Raw genomic sequence first — 21,026 nt, 5'->3', positions numbered from 1 at the left:
TTGCTCTTTATTTTTTTTTTAAAGCATGATATCAATAATTACTTGAAGTAAATTATGTATTTCGCAAAGTCTCACGATAGTCTGATGAAGTTTTGTCTAGACATTTAAACTTAAGAGCGTTTGAAGTTATCAAAAAATCTCCTGTCCTTCTCAAATAAAAAGAATGTAGTTATCTGTAAACATTTAATGAATCCATATTTCTGCTAGAAACTCTGATAATCAGTGGCATGATCGTAGTAAATCGAATCATCTTCTTAGAATGCACACCTTAAACTTCGTCGGTGTGAATGCTGATAGATTCTAAAGAGTTTGTTTTACACACAATACACATTAAACGCACCCCTATGCACTGGCATGCACGATGTAACATACGGAAATAACATTATTTCGTCGCCAAAATATTTACACCATACCTACAAAAGACTTTTTTCTGTTGCTTTTTTTTGTTTATATCGGATTCAATAAAATGGAGACATCAAAGAAAACTCAGATATTTAGACAGAATAATAAGACGATTGATGTTGTTGAGTTTCAGTTACCACAAGAAATTCGAATCAAAATTTTCGAGTATTTTGAAATGAAAGAGTTGATGAGACTTGCGACTGTATCTAAATCCTGGCGAGATTTTATCTTCGGGACGACCAGGTTTTGGCGGTGCATGCACCTGAAGTTGTCTTGCAGACGACAGTCGAAACACAATGAAGCAGCTTGCTGGTACGCCGCGAGACTTGGTGGGCACTTTCGGGACCTGACCATCAGCTGTTTGCATGCTAACAAGCACATCCATTGCGACACCATGGCCGTATGCCTCAGGCAATTTCAGCTGAATTTACGTCAAGCAAATCTGACGTCATTGATGGTTACTGACCTACGGAGTAGGGATACGCGGCCGGAAGTTGTGTCGAGTCTTGTCCAGATCCTGACTCGTATTCTGTCACGCTGCGATCAACTACAGCAGTTTGGAATGCCATTAGCGCTATTGCCGATTCAAGAAGGTGTCAAAGTTCTCGACACGGTGTTATCAAAAGCCAGGGGAACTCTACAATCCTTAAGAATCGATGGTTTTTTTAAGCCAGTGGCTGTAAGACAGAGACACGTGAGACCGGTGGAGTTTGACCAACTGACCAATAACATCCTTGCTCTCAACCACCTGACAAAACTGGGCATCGACTACTTTATTTTGACAGATGCTTTTGTTGATGCGCTGTCTAGGTCTTATGCAAATCTAAGGAAACTAAAACTGTTTCTTAACGGCTCTATTTGCTTTTCGAGACATATCTCACACAATTCGTGGGCAAATTTGGTAAGTAAATTACTTTTCTAAAGATCTGTAAAGTGTAAGTATGATTAAGAGACGAGATTTAGGTAGGCCTACATTTTACTTTATCGTATATACGTAGTATAGAGAAAGTCTTGTAATCGTGCAAAAAAAAAATTTAAAAATGAGAGATTTTTGCAAATCTCGACGTTTTACACCTCCCTGAGTCGAAAAAACATAGTTTTGCAATCTTGTCCGTATGTCTGTGTGTGTGTGTATATATGCGTGTGTGTGTGTCTGTAAACACGATAACTTGAGTACCGTTACAGCTAAGTTGTATTATATCAAAATCGTAGAGCCGTATTAACTTTTGAGCGATTTCCGATAACCGGAAGTGGTAACTTTTTCTACTTTCGATTTTTCAAAGGCCTATAACTTGAGTACTATTTCAGATAGATCTGCCCGCTTTCGAATTTTGAGTAATTTCCGTTGACCGGAAGCAGTAATTTACGCTATTTCCGATTTCTTAAAAAGGCATGTAAATGTATAAAGTACTAATAATGTTGCGCACTATTATACACATTTTGTTGTGCATTCACTTGGTGCGCAATTCTTTTTCCTACGAAATTCTGTTATATTTTAAAAAGTTTAAGTATTTAAAAATGGATTAAAATTCATGTCTATATCCCGAGCTGCCATCCCCCATTGTGTTTCATAAGAATATTCGAGAAAGCTTAGGGGAGATCACTCCCGGTTTATTTATAACACATAGAAAGAAATCTACTCATACTGACGCTAGTTATAAAGAACAAATAATATCAAAAATATAATAGTAATAACAATGATAATTATGATTATTGTAATTCAAATAATAATTATTATTATAAGAACAGTTGTTTAAGGCAGCTGATTTTAGACTTGACTGTCTTTGATTAGGAAAGCATTAAGTTGAATTTATTTATTTATATTAAAATAGGTTAAAGGTTGCCAACAAATGAAAGTGGGTCTTCGTATGCATAGTGGTGATTATGGTCTTGATATATACAAGTTGATGGATTACTTGGATCCTGTCTTGAACGTGTATGATATCTGGATCAAGAGTGCACGGAACATAATATATGGAATATCAGATCCAATGCATGAGGTTGCAGACAATTTCAGGTCAGCGAACTCTTGGTTGTGAACTTGTGTATGTGTGTGTTTATATGTGTAAGGTTGTGCATGTGTTGTTTTTTTTTTTAAATTTTACTTTAGCGTGTGAGTGATCTTGAGGGTTAGAATGTGTGTCTCTAAGTGTGAATGTGTGTGTGTGTGTTGTGAGGCAGGTTTGTGGGTGTGTTTTTATACTTTTGCATGTGAGTGATATTGCGAGTTATAGTTCGTTAGAATATGTAACTAGGAGAGAGTATGTGAGTGTCCGTATGAGCGTGTGTTTTAGTACTACTGTATATGTATGAATGATTATGTATGTGTGTGTTCTGTAAAATAATATTCCGTACACCGCGACGAAGCGACCTATCGTTTGTGTCTAGCATTAAGCAGGCATGCTATTCCCAAAGGTCAGAGGTTAGGTGTGTGGCCGTGTCATAATTCGTTCAAAAATTGGGTGCTGTCTTTACTGAATCTTTTAGGTAGGTTTTAGTCATGTCCAAATATATATGTTTTAACTACTGTGTATTTATAGAGAGCCATAGGGTTATGCTAAAAGTAATTGATTCCTTACCATGAAAAATATGAGAGCAGGACATTAACCCTCCCCCTCCCCTTATACCCCCGAGCCTCACGCCATTTACCCCCGCCATCCGCCCCCACCGCCCAGTTAGGGATAAGTTAAAGATAAGTTAGGGATTGTGTTAGGGATGACGTTACATTAAGGTTAGAGTTTAGTTTAGGGTTAGGTTTAAGTTTAGGGTTAAGACTATGGCTATGGCTAGTAATAGATCTAGAGCCATGGTTAAGGTAAGCGTTAGGGGTAGTGTTAGATTCAGGGTTAACGTTAGGGTTAGATGTAGGTTTAGAGTTGAGGTAATGATTAATTTTCGGGTTAGTGTTAGCCATAGGTTTGTGGTTGGGGTTTGGGGTTAGGGTTAGAGTTCTTAAGCATAGGTGGGCGGGGTAATATCCAAGACCCGAGAAATATATGTTCTTCATACAGTGACTGTAAAAATGCATGACTAATAATTAAGCCTGACCTATAAACAGAAATTTATATTTATAACCATCATTTTGTCGTGTTCAGGAAAGACTAAGTTCTACAGAACTTATAGATGTAGTTACAGATGTACAGTACTTATAGATGTAGTTATAGATGTAGTTATAGATGTAGTTACAGATGTACAGTACTTATAGATGTAGTTATAGATGTAGTTATAGATGTACAGTAGTTATAGATGTAGTTACAGATGTACAGTAGTTATAGATGTAGTTATAGATGTACAGTACTTATAGATGTAGTTATAGATGTACAGTAGTTATAGATGTAGTTATAGATGTACAGTACTTATAGATGTAGTTATAGATGTAGTTATAGATGTACAGTAGTTATAGATGTAGTTACAGATGTACAGTAGTTATAGATGTAGTTATAGATGTACAGTACTTATAGATGTAGTTATAGATGTACAGTAGTTATAGATGTAGTTATAGATGTTATCAGTACTTATAGATGTAGTTATAGATGTACAGTACTTATAGATGTAGTTATAGATGTAGTTATAGATGTACAGTACTTATAGATGTAGTTATAGATGTACAGTACTTATAGATGTAGTTATAGATGTAGTTATAGATGTACAGTAGTTATAGATGTAGTTACAGATGTACAGTAGTTATAGATGTAGTTATAGATGTACAGTACTTATAGATGTAGTTATAGATGTACAGTAGTTATAGATGTAGTTATAGATGTACAGTACTTATAGATGTAGTTATAGATGTACAGTAGTTATAGATGTAGTTATAGATGTACAGTACTTATAGATGTAGTTATAGATGTACAGTAGTTATAGATGTAGTTATAGATGTACAGTAGTTATAGATGTAGTTATAGATGTACAGTAGTTATAGATGTAGTTATAGATGTACAGTACTTATAGATGTAGTTATAGATGTACAGTAGTTATAGATGTAGTTATAGATATACAGTACTTATAGATGTAGTTATAGATGTACAGTAGTTATAGATGTAGTTATAGATGTACAGTACTTATAGATGTAGTTATAGATGTACAGTAGTTATAGATGTAGTTATAGATGTACAGTAGTTATAGATGTAGTTATAGATGTAGTTATAGATGTACAGTACTTATAGATGTAGTTATAGATGTACAGTAGTTATAGATGTAGTTATAGATGTACAGTACTTATAGATGTAGTTATAGATGTACAGTAGTTATAGATGTAGTTATAGATGTACAGTACTTATAGATGTAGTTATAGATGTACAGTAGTTATAGATGTAGTTATAGATGTACAGTAGTTATAGATGTAGTTATAGATGTAGTTATAGATGTACAGTACTTATAGATGTAGTTATAGATGTACAGTAGTTATAGATGTAGTTATAGATGTACAGTACTTATAGATGTAGTTATAGATGTACAGTAGTTATAGATGTACAGTAGTTATAGATGTAGTTATAGATGTACAGTAGTTATAGATGTAGTTATAGATGTACAGTACTTATAGATGTAGTTATAGATGTACAGCAGTTATAGATGTAGTTATAGATGTACAGTACCTATAGATGTACAGTAGTTATAAATGTAGTTATAGATGTACAGTAGTTATAGATGTAGTTACAGATGTACAGTAGTTATAGATGTAGTTATAGATGTAGTTATAGATGTACAGTAGTTATAGATGTAGTTATAGATGTACAGTAGTTATAGATGTAGTTATAGATGTACAGTAGTTATAGATGTAGTTATAGATGTACAGTACTTATAGATGTAGTTATAGATGTACAGTAGTTATAGATGTAGTTATAGATGTACAGTACTTATAGATGTACAGTACTTATAGATGTAGTTATAGATGTACAGTAGTTATAGATGTACAGTAGTTATAGATGTAGTTATAGATGTACAGTACTTATAGATGTAGTTATAGATGTACAGTACTTATAGATGTAGTTATAGATGTACAGTAGTTATAGATGTAGTTATAGATGTACAGTACTTATAGATGTAGTTATAGATGTACAGTAGTTATAGATGTACAGTAGTTATAGATGTAGTTATAGATGTACAGTACTTATAGATGTAGTTATAGATGTACAGTAGTTATAGATGTACAGTAGTTATAGATGTAGTTATAGATGTACAGTAGTTATAGATGTAGTTATAGATGTACAGTACTTATAGAAGTAGTTATAGATGTACAGTAGTTATAGATGTAGTTACAGATGTACAGTACTTATAGATGTACAGTAGTTATAAATGTAGTTATAGATGTACAGTAGTTATAGATGTAGTTACAGATGTACAGTAGTTATAGATGTAGTTATAGATGTAGTTATAGATGTACAGTACTTATAGATGTAGAGTAGTTATAGATGTAGTTATAGATGTACAGTACTTATAGATGTAGTTATAGATGTAGTTATAGATGTACAGTAGTTATAGATGTACAGTAGTTATAGATGTAGTTATAGATGTACAGTACTTATAGATGTAGTTATAGATGTACAGTAGTTATAGATGTACAGTAGTTATAGATGTAGTTATAGATGTACAGTAGTTATAGATGTACAGTAGTTATAGATGTAGTTATAGATGTACAGTAGTTATAGATGTAGTTATAGATGTACAGTACTTATAGATGTAGTTATAGATGTACAGTTGTTATAGATGTACAGTAGTTATAGATGTAGTTATAGATGTACAGTAGTTATAGATGTACAGTAGTTATAGATGTAGTTATAGATGTACAGTAGTTATAGATGTAGTTATAGATGTACAGTAGTTATAGATGTACAGTAGTTATAGATGTAGTTATAGATGTACAGTACTTATAGATGTAGTTATAGATGTACAGTAGTTATAGATGTACAGTAGTTATAGATCTAGTTATAGATGTACAGTAGTTATAGATGTACAGTAGTTATAGATGTAGTTATAGATGTACAGTAGTTATAGATGTAGTTATAGATGTACAGTACTTATAGATGTAGTTATAGATGTACAGTAGTTATAGATGTACAGTACTTATAGATGTACAGTAGTTATAGATGTAGTTATAGATGTACAGTAGTTATAGATGTAGTTACAGATGTACAGTACTTATAGATGTACAGTAGTTATAAATGTAGTTATAGATGTACAGTAGTTATAGATGTAGTTACAGATGTACAGTAGTTATAGATGTAGTTATAGATGTAGTTATAGATGTACAGTACTTATAGATGTACAGTAGTTATAGATGTAGTTATAGATGTACAGTACTTATAGATGTAGTTATAGATGTAGTTATAGATGTACAGTAGTTATAGATGTACAGTAGTTATAGATGTAGTTATAGATGTACAGTACTTATAGATGTAGTTATAGATGTACAGTAGTTATAGATGTACAGTAGTTATAGATGTAGTTATAGATGTACAGTAGTTATAGATGTAGTTACAGATGTATAGTAGTTATAGATGTAGTTACAGATGTACAGTACTTATAGATGTAGTTATAGATGTAGTTATAGATGTAGTTGTAGATGTACAGTAGTTATAGATGTAGTTATAGATGTACAGTAGTTATAGATGTAGTTATAGATGTACAGTAGTTATAGATGTAGTTATAGATGTACAGTACTTATAGATGTAGTTATAGATGTACAGTAGTAATAGATGTACAGTAGTTATAGATGTAGTTATAGATGTACAGTAGTTATAGATGTAGTTATAGATGTACAGTAGTTATAGATGTACAGTAGTTATAGATGTACAGTACTTATAGATGTAGTTATAGATGTACAGTACTTATAGATGTACAGTAGTTATAAATGTAGTTATAGATGTACAGTAGTTATAGATGTACAGTAGTTATAGATGTAGTTATAGATGTACAGTAGTTATAGATGTAGTTACAGATGTACAGTAGTTATAGATGTACAGTAGTTATAAATGTAGTTACAGATGTACAGTAGTTATAAATGTAGTTACAGATGTACAGTAGCTATAAATGTAGTTACAGATGTACAGTAGTTATAAATGTAGTTACAGTGTACAGTAGTTATAAATGTAGTTACAGTGTACAGTAGTTATAGATGTACAGTAGTTATAGATGTACATTCTTCACAGCGAAGATGAACATGGAAGAGCTATCTAGATATTGAAACTGACACGACACCAGTTACGTTCACATTAAAGTAGTCAGAATAATAAATGATAAAGAATAGAATGACTACATTTCTCTAGAACGGTATAAATTTGCGACCAATGCCAGAATGCAGGCAATGTAGTTTATCATAAGCACAAGGAAAATAAATGATCCATTCTTTTCTAACTGATCCACAGTCATAGCCTGGTGAAGCTGAAGATAGATTTGGCGGGCGTTGAGAACGACAACGAATTCCTAGGACTTGTTCGGAAAAGTAAACATTTGATCCACCTGAATGTAAGTCTCATGGAATTTGGTTGAATGGTAGGGCGTTCGGCTGTTATCCCGAAGGGTCTTGAGTTCGGATCTCAGTCCGGACTCCGGATTGTAGGACGTCCCTGAGACCACCCAGCGATAATAGGTACCTGGCTGACGATGGGGAAAGTAAATACTGCTGGGCATAATGCTGACTACATGACCACTACATAAGCCCAAGTCAAGCAACATAAACTCTAATTCATCTGCCTAATACAACTTTAGGTATGAAAGGAGAAATTTTAACTTAAGTCTAAGACTAGTCAAGGCAAAATTCACATTCACAGGTGAATTCATTTCGAGATTTCTTCCAATTTTTTTTAGCGTAGTTGATTGGCCCAACATCACTTCCATGTCACCCCCCCCCCCCCCTTCATGTTTCAGGTGTCGGCTGACTTTGTTGACCCTGAGACTGCCAGGATAGCCATGGAACTGGTAGAACAAAGAAGACGCGACCTCTCTGGCAGGGACCTTCCAGGAAGTTGCCAGAAACGTGTGAGAACAAATCCGCCTGATGTCTAGGTTCGAATACATCCCATACCACGTGAACATAGACGTAGAATATCGAGGGCGATCACAGTGAACGATGGGTATCGCGGAATTAAAATCAGACACTAACATCAAGCAGTTCATTTTAAATAATGGTAAACACAATTGTTATGTTAAATAAACAATGAGTACTCCATTCTACCAAGACAAATTATATTACGTTTAAAAATATTCAATAAATACAACATATACAAAATAATTTGATGGATATATGCATTTAAAAAAAAAATCTGTTAGAAGTGTTTTGTTTTTTATTTTTTATTTTGTTAACTACGATTTTAGAAAAGTTCCATTTATGTTTTTTTTTTTAATGTTTATTAAAAACAGAAAAATTTAAGAAACATCTAACGTCTAAGCTATAAAAATCATCAGTCACCAACAACAATTGCTGTGTGGAATGTGTATAATAGATACATCGCGTTTATCGATACTTAAGTTATTTACACTTAAGTTATGGACATATTATAATGTTCTGAGATAACAGAAAAATTAGGGGCCTGTGTAAAAGGTATGTTTTGTTTTATTACACAGGGTGTATCTTCATGGATTTGTGACAAAATATGTAGGAAGGTAGGGGTAAAGGTTTAGTCACTAAAGCTTTTTCTTTTCCAACAATATTTCTTTTTTATAAGCTAGCAGTCAGTTATTTTTTCAGATGTAATCTCTTTATGTTATGTAAATTTTGTCAAATCGTTTCTTCTTCTTCTTCGTTCTTAATGTTTGTGTTGGAAAGTATTTCCTCCAACACAATTAAGTATACTGGTCAACTGGTTATGCGCCGTTGAGGCCGTTGACTTCGATTTCAGCCTGCTTTTCTTTTTGGATTTGCTTCCATTGTCTTTGTCCAACCAAGAACAAATTACAAGATTCATATCGTATTTTCGCTAATTTTCCTGTTTATTTTTTTAAAACATTATATCCAAAATCACTTGTAATTAAATATGTTGTTTTGCGCTATAGTTTGATGAGGTTTTGTCTAGCCATTCAAAAGAAAGACCGTTTGAAGTTAGCAAACAAATTTTTATCATTCTCGAATAAAAATAATCTTGTTATCTGTAAGCATTTAATGAATCCAGATTTCTACATGAGATTTTGATAATCACTGGCATGATCGAAGTAAATCGATTCATCTTCTCAGAATGCACACTGACCTATGTCGCTGAGGGTGTTGTTAGATTCTAGAGAATTTTTTTCACACACATTACACATTAAACGCACAACACTGCACTAATCTGCACAATGTAATTTACGGAAGTTGAATTGTTTTGTCACCAAATTATAACACACCATACAAGTCTTTCTGTTGCTTTTTTGTTACTATCGGATTCGATAAAATGGAGACTTTAAAGAAAGCTCCGACTCTAAGACAGAATAAAAAGACGATTGATATTCTAGAACTTCAGTTACCACAAGAAATTCGAATAAAAATTTTCGAGTATTTTGAAAAGAAAGAGTTGATGAGACTTGCGACGGTATCTAAATCCTGGCGAGATTTTATCTTTGGGACACCCAGGTTTTGGCGGTGCATGAACCTGAAGTTGTCTTGCAGACGACAGTCCAAACACAATGAAGCAGCTTGCTGGTACGCCGCGAGACTTGGTGAGCATTTTCGGGACCTGACCATCAGCTGTTTGCATGCTAACAAGCACATCCATTGCGACACCATGGCCGTGTGCCTCAGGAAACTTTTGCTGAATTTACGTCAAGCGAATCTGACGACATTGATTATAACTGACTTACGATGTAGGAGCGCAAGAACGCCAATCTGGTCCAGTATTGTCCGGATCCTGACGCGCATTCTGTCACGCTGCGGCCAACTACAGCAGTTTGGAATGCCGTTAGTGCAATGGAAGGTTCCAGAAGGAAGTAAATTTCTCAACACGGTGTTATCAAAAGCCAGAGGAACTCTACACTCTTTAAGGATCGATGGTTTTTTTAAGCCAGTCACTTTCAAAAAGAGATTCTTGAGACCCGTGGAGTTTGACCAACTGACCAACGGCATCCTTGCTCTCAACCACCTGACACAACTGGGCATCGACTACTTTATTTTGACAGATGCTTTTGTTGATGCGCTGTCCAGGTCTTATGCAAATCTAAGGAAACTAACACTGTTTCTTAACGGCTCTTCCTGTTTTATAAAAATAATTTCACACAAATCGTGGGCAAATTTGGTAAGTAAATTACTTTCCTAAAGATCTTTACAGTGAAATGATAATTGAAAAGGCGCGATTTAGGTAGGCCTACATTTTTTTAATAGACAAAGAAAAAAATCTCCTTCGTTCTGACGTTAGTTAGAAAGAACAAAAAATATTAACCATATAATAGTAGTGATAATAATAATTATGATTATAGTGGTTCAAATAATAATTACTATTATAATAAAAGTTGTATAAGCCACCTGATTTTAGACTTGGCTGTCTTTGATTAAGTTGAATTTATTTATTTATTTTGAAACAGGTTAAAGGTTGCCAGCAATTGAAAGTGGGTCTTCGTATGATTAGCGGTGCTTATGGTCTTCATACATACGCGTTGCTAGACCTATTGGATCCCGTCTTACACTTGTCCGATATCCGGATAAAATGTACAAAAACATTTGCGTTTTATAACATGCGAGGCGCACTAAATGAGATTTCACACTATTTCAGGTCAGAGAACTCTTGCTTGTGAACTTGTGTGTGTGTGTATGTGTGTAACGTTTGTGGAAGTTATTTTTTTTTACTTTAGCGTGAGTGATCTTGAGGGTTAGAATGTGTGTCTCTAAGTGTGTGTGTGTGTGTGTGTTGTGAGCCAGGTTTGTGGGTGTGTTTATATACTTTTGTATGTGAGCAATCCTGGGAGCTAAAGTTCGTTAGAAAATGTCTCTAAGAGTGAGTATGTGTGTGTCCGTATGAGTGTGTGTTTTAGTATTACTGTATATGTATGAATGATTATGTATGTGTGTATTCTGTAAAATATTATTCCTGTACACCGCGACAATGGGACGGAGTGGTCTAGCGGTAGAGAGCTGGAGTGCTAACCTGTAAGTCTCGAGTTTGAATCCGGCTCAAGTCAGTAGACCGTCCATGAGTCCACCCAACTCTGATGGGTAGCTAACTCACGTTAGGGAAAGTAAAGGCGGCTGGGCATAGTGCAGACCACACTTTCGCTTCATAAGCCGAGGTCACAGAAACAAGTGAACTTTACTTCACTTGCCCCATAGACCGTCAGGTTTGAAAGGGGAACTTTACTTTTACTTTACACCGCGACAAAGCAACCCACTGTTTGTATCTAGAGGTTATAGTAAGGTCGCGTCAAATTTCTCGATAAATTGGTTGTTGTCTTTACTGAATCTTTCAGTTAGGTTTTTTAATGACTTTGACGAGTCCAAATACATTTGTTTTAACTATTTGAGTTTAGAGAGAGCTTTAGGGTTATATTTTAAGTATCTGATTTCCTATCGTGAAAAATATGTGAAAACATTACCCTATGTGCAGTTACCACCGGTTAATTATTCCTCACTCCCTGTCAATAGGTAGGAAAAGTCTATATAATCATACTAAATTTTTAAAAAATTATTTTAAAAAATTTAGGAAGCGATACAATTATAGCTACATTTTCAAAAATTAAAGTCGATAAGGAACCATCGATTACACTCCTTTTCAGATTTTTGTGTTGAACATAAGCCGTTGAAAATGATTTTGAATTATTGTATAAATTTAAATATTTAATAAAACCGCCCTTAACCCCACCTTGAACTGAACTGAAGTGGCCAGGGAGAGTGAAACGATAAATGTCATAACATTTATTGTCCATGATAAATACGAACAAGGTAATCCAAGAAAACAAAATGGCGAACAAGGGAATATTTTCAGTTCGATTCAGGCTTTTAAAATTCGTTTGTATCTCTTTTCATTATAATTGGCTTATTTTTTTATGACTGTTATGCTCAGATTACTTATATCTAACATTATTCTTATTAATTGTTACCAATGTTTTTGTAGAATGTTTTTAACGCACGTTTCATTGTTTTTTTTTAAGGCCTGTGGCCTGTGACTACTCACTACTCACTCTGTGAGTGCTCGAAGCAGTAAGCTAGAGCTAGATCTATAAGTTTCTAGATCTAGATCTAGATTATCTAGACTAGATAGATTTATATCGAGAATCTAGATTCTAGTACTAGATTCTAGGAGGAGTACTCTAGAGATCTATTCTAGATCTAGAATCTATTATCATCTAGATCTAGATCTAGCTAATCTAGATCTAGATCTAGATTAGATCTCTAGATCTAGTCTAGAATCTAGTCTAGCTAGATTCTAGATCTATTCTAGATAGAATCTAGATCTAGTAGGCCTATACTGGATCTAGATCTATACTATATACTATATACTTCTGTACTATAATATAGGCTACTATATAGTATATAGACATCTAGAGATCTAGTCTAGTAGTAGATCTAGGATGTTACAGCTTTTTAATATGTTTAATTAGGCCTATTTATTAAATATAAAAATACAAGATCTAGATCTATTCTAATTTATATACTTAATACTCAATAATACTAATACTAATACTATACTAACTACTATAGATCTTATAGTTAGTTAAGTAACTTTATATTGTACGTCAGTAGATCTATTAAGTATAAGACTTATACTATAAGTCAAGTAGAGATCTACTCTAATCATTTTAAACTATAGAATTATATTTTATATTGATAAAACTATGATTTTTTGTTGACTTTGTGCGCATATTTTCTATTTAGATTCATTTTTTTTTGTAATTTTGAGTTAGATCTAAAAATAGATTTCTGCAAAATTTTTCAAGTTGAATTATTGTTTCATTTTAATTGTATGGCCTAGATATAGATCTATATTGTTCTTGAATGAGTTCTATATTTTATATTAGCTATCATTATAGTATCTTGTGTACTTTCCACATTTTTCTTAAATTTTAAAGCTTGATATAGGCCTAGATCTAGAATCTAATATAAAATTCCATTTGCCTATCATTTGGTCTATAAATTTTCTTATAATAAGATATAGGCCAATAGGGTAATTCTATATTAAACATTTAGCCTTTTGATTGCTTTTCAAGCGAATTTTTATTACCAATATTACTAATATTCAAACATTTTAGGAGTCCTATATTTTCTTTATAGCTCTAGGACTTTGTTCGTTTTAGATTTATTACTAAATTACTACAATCCTTGTACAATGTTCTGTCTTCATCTGTAGGCCTATTTGAAGTACATATGATACTACTGTATTTTTGCTGTAGTATACATCTCAGTTGCTTTTTTACTAGTCTTGGCCCTAGATAAAATGTACCAGTTCACAAGGGGATAGAGAATCAAAAGATGTGGATCTACTCATAAGCAACTTCAATGAAGGAGAAATAGGTCCACTTAAGAATGGATGTTGCTGGTTTTTATTACAGTTCTAAAAGCTATCAGTCAGAGGAGACACAGCTTCAGTAGATGTTTAATCAGATTTCATTTTTAAATCATTGATGGTGTTATTTTTTAAAGTAAAAAAGTGATACAAGCTAACAGACTTAAACATGTTATCCACACAGCATGAGATGTCACTTAAATATATGACAGATGTTTCTTAATTATAAAACTTACCTTTAACATTAAATGGTGATCATTACTCCACCAATAAAAAAAATCATTTCAATTATTAAATTATTTGTTCAACAATAATTGTAAATTAAATTATATCAATTCTATGATAACATACACATAACAGGGATGAAATATCATGCATATTGACAACATTTAGATACAATTTTAGTAATCTAAAATCAGTTTAGCATTGTACTTCTTTCTTGCAAAAAAGTAGTTGCGCAGAACAAAAATGACTTTTTAAATTTGACCAACATTGTAACAAAACCACATAAGCTAAGTGAAATATTTTTACTTTGTGTGGATGTATACAATCTTGGCACCAATTAGGCCAATTTTCATTAAGATATTCCATATAATAAAAATTTGGCAACTGATTATGTGTTGCCTATAGCAGAATTTATTGTTTAAAATTAAGGGGGGTATATGAGTTTAAACCTCTTTTTCATTAAATAAAATATTTTTAAAATCAAATTTGAACAAAGGAAATATCAAAGTATATAATAACCTTCATGTTTACAATATTTCTTGCATATAAGCAAAGTAATCTAAAATCAGCTCAACATTGTACTTCTTTCTTGCAAAAAAAGTAGTTGCGCAGAATAAATATGACTTTTTTATTTTGTCCAACATTGTAATAAAACCACATAAGCTAAGTAAAATATTTTGACTTTCTGTTAATGTATACAGTGTTGGCACTATTCAGGCCAATTTTCAGTAAGATATTCCATATAATAAAAATTTGGCAACAGATTGAGTGTAGCCTATCAAAGACGCTTATTCAAAAATTTTAGGGGGGCGACCCTCTTTGTTAACATTATTTTTTATGATCATTCTCATCCAATTAAATTATTTTTATCTTACTCTTTTACTGATATCATAAGCTTGATCTTAGTGAATTTTCATTAAAAAATACCTGCTATTTAAAAAGTTACAGAGATTTTAGTTCGCATCCAAAAAAGTAGGGAAGCAAAAAATTGAGAAAACCCCATAGTAAAAAAACCCGAAAATTAAATACATTAAAAATTCATAACTTCGTAACCGTTTGAGCTAAATTTAAAATAAAAGTATCTTTGTTCTTGTCTAAATGAGCTCTATAAACTGGTGCTACTACATTTTTTATTTTTTAAAAAATGAAATTTCATCCAAGTCCCTAGTATAAGTCAAGTAGAGATCTACTCTAGTTAACTAGTATACATCTAGAATCTAGAAGTTATATATTTTATAAAAATCTATATTAAATAATTCAAGTATTTTAAGTTAATAGTAATAATAGATAAGTTAAATAAATTAGGCCCATAGTTTATATTATAAATGTGTAGCTGGTATAGACTAGTTTTAGAGACTAGTCATATAGTAAATAGTTAATCTTAGTCCTTGGTAATTAGTAGGGCACTACAGATACACCTAGTCTAATAAATGATTAGTCTAATTAGTTAAAGCCTACTTGTTAAAATATATTTACTATAGTAGTAAGTAGTATTAGTAAGTATAGTTACTCAGTTACTAGGTATATTATAATACACACAACCTCATAATTGCAAAATCATGACATTAGTGAATCAATTATTTAGTAGGCCAATAATTTCTATATATTAATTTAATTTTAATAGTTAATACTTACTAAATTACTAGATCTGTACAAAATACATTTTATTTAAGATAATTTAGGCTATGGTACAGACGACAGTCCTAATACTCCAATTACATTGTTATTATGATTAGGGCCTAGTTAAAGGTAATTACTAATTAGACTTACGATGACTTATGTTAGTCGAACTAATAGATTCATATTTAATAACAGTAGGTCTATACCCCTATAGGCTTAAAATAGTATTGTAAAAAAAATAAAGTATGCTTAATTTTTACAGTTGTCATATTACTTCTAGTTTCAGTAGGCCTATCTAGACTGTAGATTTACATGTAGTAGCTTAGTAGTAGTCTAGTAGGCCTGTGATAGGGTAGGTATTTAGTATTAGTATGTAAGTTAAACAAAGTTAACTAGGCTTAATAAGGCTACAATTTTAAACTGTAAAAATTACATGTAGCCTAAATAAAAGGTTACAGACTAGTACATTAAATAATATCCAAAATTTAAGTTTAATCTAGATTAGTAGTCTAACAGTAATTTTAGGCCTCTAATATAATAGTAAAAATTACTGAATAGAAGAGTAGGCTTACTAGTAAATAGCTGTCTTATTTTAGTTCTACTTAATTAACTTAATATATGACTTAGTCTACTCTTAGTTTTATGTAGTGATCTTTAGAACTTAAAATGCAGAATAGTTGATAAAGCCAAAAGGTGTCACTTGTCATAGATGGATTAACTTACAAATCAAATTAATATAATTATCCTAATATTTATTTTAGTATGTGCATGAATTAATGATAGTTATAGTAGCCTAGTTTGAATATCAATTTTCAACTAATTCCTGACGTGGCAAAACATAAGTAGTAGATCTTTATTGATACCTTTTCTTTTTTTTAAAATGGTATATACATGACTTTTGGACTCTTTTGAAGGCCTATTGTATTTAATGACAAACTCCTTACATTAAAATATTAAAAGTAAACTATTAGACCTATAGTTTCAATGAATGGTAATGGTTAGATGGCCCATACAATCCAATACATAAATACACATCATTGCTTTATGATCTTTATAAGATGGACAAATATTTTTATTTATAACATTGAGAGTTGAAAGTATGTAAATATTAATGAGTTTAATATAACAGTTTATGAAATTTATTTATGTTTTTTTAGATACTGTGGATTATACAACTGCATACAGAGAAGACAATAGTCAAGATGAAGCTCAATTTAAAAACTGATCCAAGGATACATGTTGGACCCAAGAAAACTTGTTCATATTGAACAACTATTTTTTATTATGTTAGTTCTGTATGAATATGGTAATTAAAAAAAGAAAATCATAAACTTTGTTATGTTTATTTTTTTTTTCAGCACTGGTTGTGTGTGCTGGTGTAAGCGGAAACTAATTATTGCTACCTTAATTCAACAAATAACTTAAACTGGCGAACTATAAATAGTTTTTAAGAATATGGGGCTGAAGTAGATTTCACCTAGTTTTGTTGCCTCTCCATATTAATAAATTTTATGGTCAGCAAAATGTCAAACAGCTTTTACTAAGTTTTACTGTCTATAACCAGTCAGGTACCAGTTAAGGTTAAAGCTGCTTTGAATTTGAATCAGAGACAACCTAAAGGATTAAAATTTCAACTCAAGAACTTTTGCTTTAGCAAATGTGTTCACAAATATGTAGTCCCACTCTAAGCCTTACATTTGCATATATATATATCATAGATGTAAAACTTAATGATAAGGGAAGAATCAAGCATATGGGTTTTTGTCAATTCTAGCCATACCAGCATATAAATGTGGACCAGGCTTAGTGAAGCATGGCTGATAACTAACCATCAACCACAAATACAGCAAACTATAATCACTGCCTGTTTCCTGGTAATGTGTTGTTATTGGCCGTGCAAGTTTATGAACATGTTATATATTACAAAAGAAGAAGACTTGCTGATCAGATGCATTCCAGATATTTGAGGAAAAGATGTTTTCTATAAGGATAGGCAGCTATAGCAAATGAGCTTAGGGGAAATGTTGAGTTAAGATTAACTATTTAATAATTGTAAAGACAGAGATACCATCACAGCAACAAATGTAATTGGGTTTGTATGACTAATTAATGAATATCCTATAAATAATAGCAAAATGCTGTAGTGGTCGTCCATCAGACTTTGAGGTGGTGGGGGAGATCTGGACCTTTGTGTCAAGGGCGGGAGGGGGTTCAGAAAGTAAGATGACACTTTTCAATGTTCAACAAACACTCATGTTAAGAAACTGAATCTAAGCCTTTATTTGCATTATTAAAAGTTGTTTTATAAATTGTTATAAAATAATTAATCAATAGGCTTACATTGAATGTTGGAAAAGCCCATAGGTCTAAATACTTTATGAAAATCGCTGCAATAGCGGGGGGGGGGGGGGGGGGGGGGAGGGGGGCTTAGGTTTACTTTTTTTGGGGAAGGGGGGAGTCTGGCATCGTTGTGACATCGTTAATAGATGACCCCATAGTCAGAGGTCGATCTAGATTGATTAGGCTTATATTAAACTGTTGATGGGTCGGCGTGGTCGAGTCGGTAAAGCTCATGGTTGCTAAACCGAAAAGTCTCGAGTTCGAACCCTCGGGCAGATGAGGCTCGTTAGCTGGGGACAGCCACTCTTCTAGGAGAGACAACTCCAAAATTAAACAACTGCTGCCTTGTAGTTTGTTCTTGGTTGGACAAAGGCTATGGAAGCAAATCCAAAAAGAAAAGCAGGCTGAAATCGGAGTCAACGGCCTCAATGGCGCATAACCAGTTGACACGTAACGCTTAATTGTGTTGGAGGCGTGGTCGAGTCGGAAAAAAGCTCATGGTTGATAAATTCGAACAAAGTCTCGAGTTCAAACCCACTGGCAGATAAATCTCGATCCCCTTCAACACTAATAATTAAGAACGAAGAAGAAGAAGAAACTGTTGATATTAATTACGCTTTACTTATTATTACAATGGAATATAGCCTAGTAGTTTATTTATATTAAATAATATAACATCCCCTTTCACCACAACACCCTGACTATACTAATCCAAATTAAAATTAAAATGTTTTGTAAATTACTATTATAGTATTAGTAATTTTGTGTTTAAATATTTTTAGCTTTAGTAAAACCGGAAGTGACTTTGTACTTATTTCACAAATATTTTAAAATATTCAATTTTGGTTCAAAAATATGCTTTCTGGCAACACAAAGTGGAACCACTTTTGGAACCACTTTTCCTACCTATTAAGTTAGGGACAGGATTAGAGCTAACGATATGTTAGGGTTAGGTTTAGATTTAGGGTTAGGTTTAGATTTAGGGTTAGGTTTAGATTTAGGGTTAGGTTTAGATTTAAGGTTAGGTTTAGATTTAGGGTTACGTTTAGATTTAGGGTTAGGTTTAGGACCATGACCATGACCATGACCATGACCATGACCATGACCATGACCATGACCATGACCATGACCATGACCATGACCATGACCATGACCATGACCATGACCATGACCATGACCATGACCATGACCATGACCATGACCATGACCATGACCATGACCATGACCATGACCATGACCATGACCATGACCATGACCATGACCATGACCATGACCATGACCAAGGCCATGGCCATGGCCATGGCCATGGCTATCGCTATCGCTATCACTATCACTATGGCTAGTAATAGAGCTATGACTAGAATAAGGGTAAGGTAAGGGTAAGGGTAAGGATAAGGATAAGGGTTAGGGCTAGGGCTAGGGCTCGGGCTAGGGCTAAGGCTAGGGCTAGGGCTAGGGCTAGGGCTAGGGCTAGGGCTAGGGCTAGGGCTAGGGCTAGGGCTAGGGCTAGGGCTAGGGCTAGGGCTAGGGCTAGGGCTAGGGCTAGGGCTAGGGCTAGGGCTAGGGCTAGGGCTAGGTTGTACAGAACTAAGCTCTACATTATAGTCGTTGTTGTACAATCTTCACAGCAAAGAAGAACGGGGAAGAGGGCGTAGCTCTAGATATTGAAACTGACACGATGCCAGTTACCTTAATTTTAACGTAGTAATAATAATTTAACCGACAAAGAATATAATGTCTACATTTCTCTAAATCGGTATAAATTCGCGACCATTGCCAGAATACAGGCAATGTAGTTTATCACAAGCACAAGGAAAATAACTGATCTATTATTCGCTAACTGATCCACAGTCATTGTCTAGTAAAGCTGGAGTTGGATTTGAACAGCAGTGGCAGAAGTGACACCGAATTCTTAGGACTTGTTCGGCAATGTAAACATTTGGTTCACCTAAACGTAAGTCTAATGGGACGATGTGGTAAAATGGTAGGGCGTTCGGCTATTATCCCGAAGGGTCTTGAGTTCGGATCTCGGTCCTGAATCCGGATTGTAGGACGTCCCTGAGACCACCCAGCGATAATAGGTGCCTGGCTCACGTTTGGGAAAGTAAATACTGCTGGGCATAATGCTGACTACATGACCACTACCTAAGCCCAAGTCAAGCCACATGAACTCTACTTCATCTGCCCAATACAACTTTAGGTATGAAAGGGGATCTAAATTGAAACTTAAAACTAGTCAAGGCAACAGGCCGATTCTCATCCTCGTTAGCACCTATATGTAAATTTATTTCGAGATTTCTTCCAATTTTTTCAGCGTAGTCTATTAACCCAAAAGCACAGCTATGTTAACCCCGCCCCTCACCCCCCTCCTTCATGTTTCAGGTGTCGGCTAACTTTGTTGACCTTGAGACTGCCAGGATAGCCATGGCACTGGTAGAACAAAGAAGACGCGACCTCTCTGTCAGGGACCTTCCAGGAAGTAGCAAGAAACGTGTGAGAGCAAATCCGCCTGATGCCTAGGTTCGAATACATCCCATACCACGGTAACATAGACATAGAATATTGAGGGCGATCACAGTGACGACCAACGATCAGTATCCCGGGCCTAGAATCAGACACTAACATCAAGTAGTTCATTTTAAATAATGGTAAACACATTTTTTTGTGCTTAAATAAACAATGAGTACTCCATTCTACCAAGACAAATTATGTTAAGTTTAAAAATATTTAATAAATACACCATATACAAAAAAAATGTTGGATATATTTATATGCAGTTTTTATTTAAATTCTGTTAGAAGTGTTTTATTTTTTATTTTTTATTTTGTTTACACCGATTTTAGAAAAAAAAATCACTTTGTTTTATATTAATTATAATAAAACAGAACGATCTATAACAAAGCTATCGTCCAAGCCATATAAATCATCAGCCACCAACACCACATGTTGTGTGGAGTGTGCACATTAGATGCATCGTGTTTATAGGTACATACGTTAGGGACATTTGTACTGAGATAAAATAAAAACTAGGGGCCTTTG

The 21,026-nt window shown here is 33.6% G+C and overlaps 3 protein-coding genes across 3 annotated transcripts in view; 2 read left to right on the top strand and 1 right to left on the bottom strand.

Moving 5' to 3' along the window:
- The window catches only part of LOC131939021 (uncharacterized), a 259,843-nt gene that overhangs the window by 75,392 nt on the left and 163,425 nt on the right, over positions 1–21,026 (bottom strand). The gene's annotated exons all lie outside the window — the stretch shown is intronic.
- LOC131939018 (uncharacterized) lies at positions 407–8,559 on the top strand. The gene is made up of 4 exons (XM_059297269.1): positions 407–1,303; positions 2,235–2,419; positions 7,767–7,866; positions 8,269–8,559. The coding sequence occupies exons 1-4, from the start codon at positions 467–469 to the stop codon at positions 8,404–8,406; spliced, it is 1,260 nt and encodes a 419-aa protein (XP_059153252.1). The 5' UTR covers positions 407–466; the 3' UTR covers positions 8,407–8,559.
- LOC131939017 (uncharacterized) lies at positions 9,736–20,719 on the top strand. Its single transcript, XM_059297268.1, has 4 exons — positions 9,736–10,604; positions 10,891–11,078; positions 19,839–19,941; positions 20,370–20,719. The coding sequence occupies exons 1-4, from the start codon at positions 9,768–9,770 to the stop codon at positions 20,505–20,507; spliced, it is 1,266 nt and encodes a 421-aa protein (XP_059153251.1). The 5' UTR covers positions 9,736–9,767; the 3' UTR covers positions 20,508–20,719.

This window comes from Physella acuta, unplaced genomic scaffold (genome assembly GCF_028476545.2).
Source record: "Physella acuta isolate Inbredline_101_S28 unplaced genomic scaffold, ASM2847654v3 ptg000263l, whole genome shotgun sequence".
NCBI lineage: Eukaryota > Metazoa > Mollusca > Gastropoda > Physidae > Physella > Physella acuta.
The sequence above is the reverse complement of the archived record's forward strand: the minus strand, read 5'-3'. Positions and strand labels throughout refer to the sequence as shown.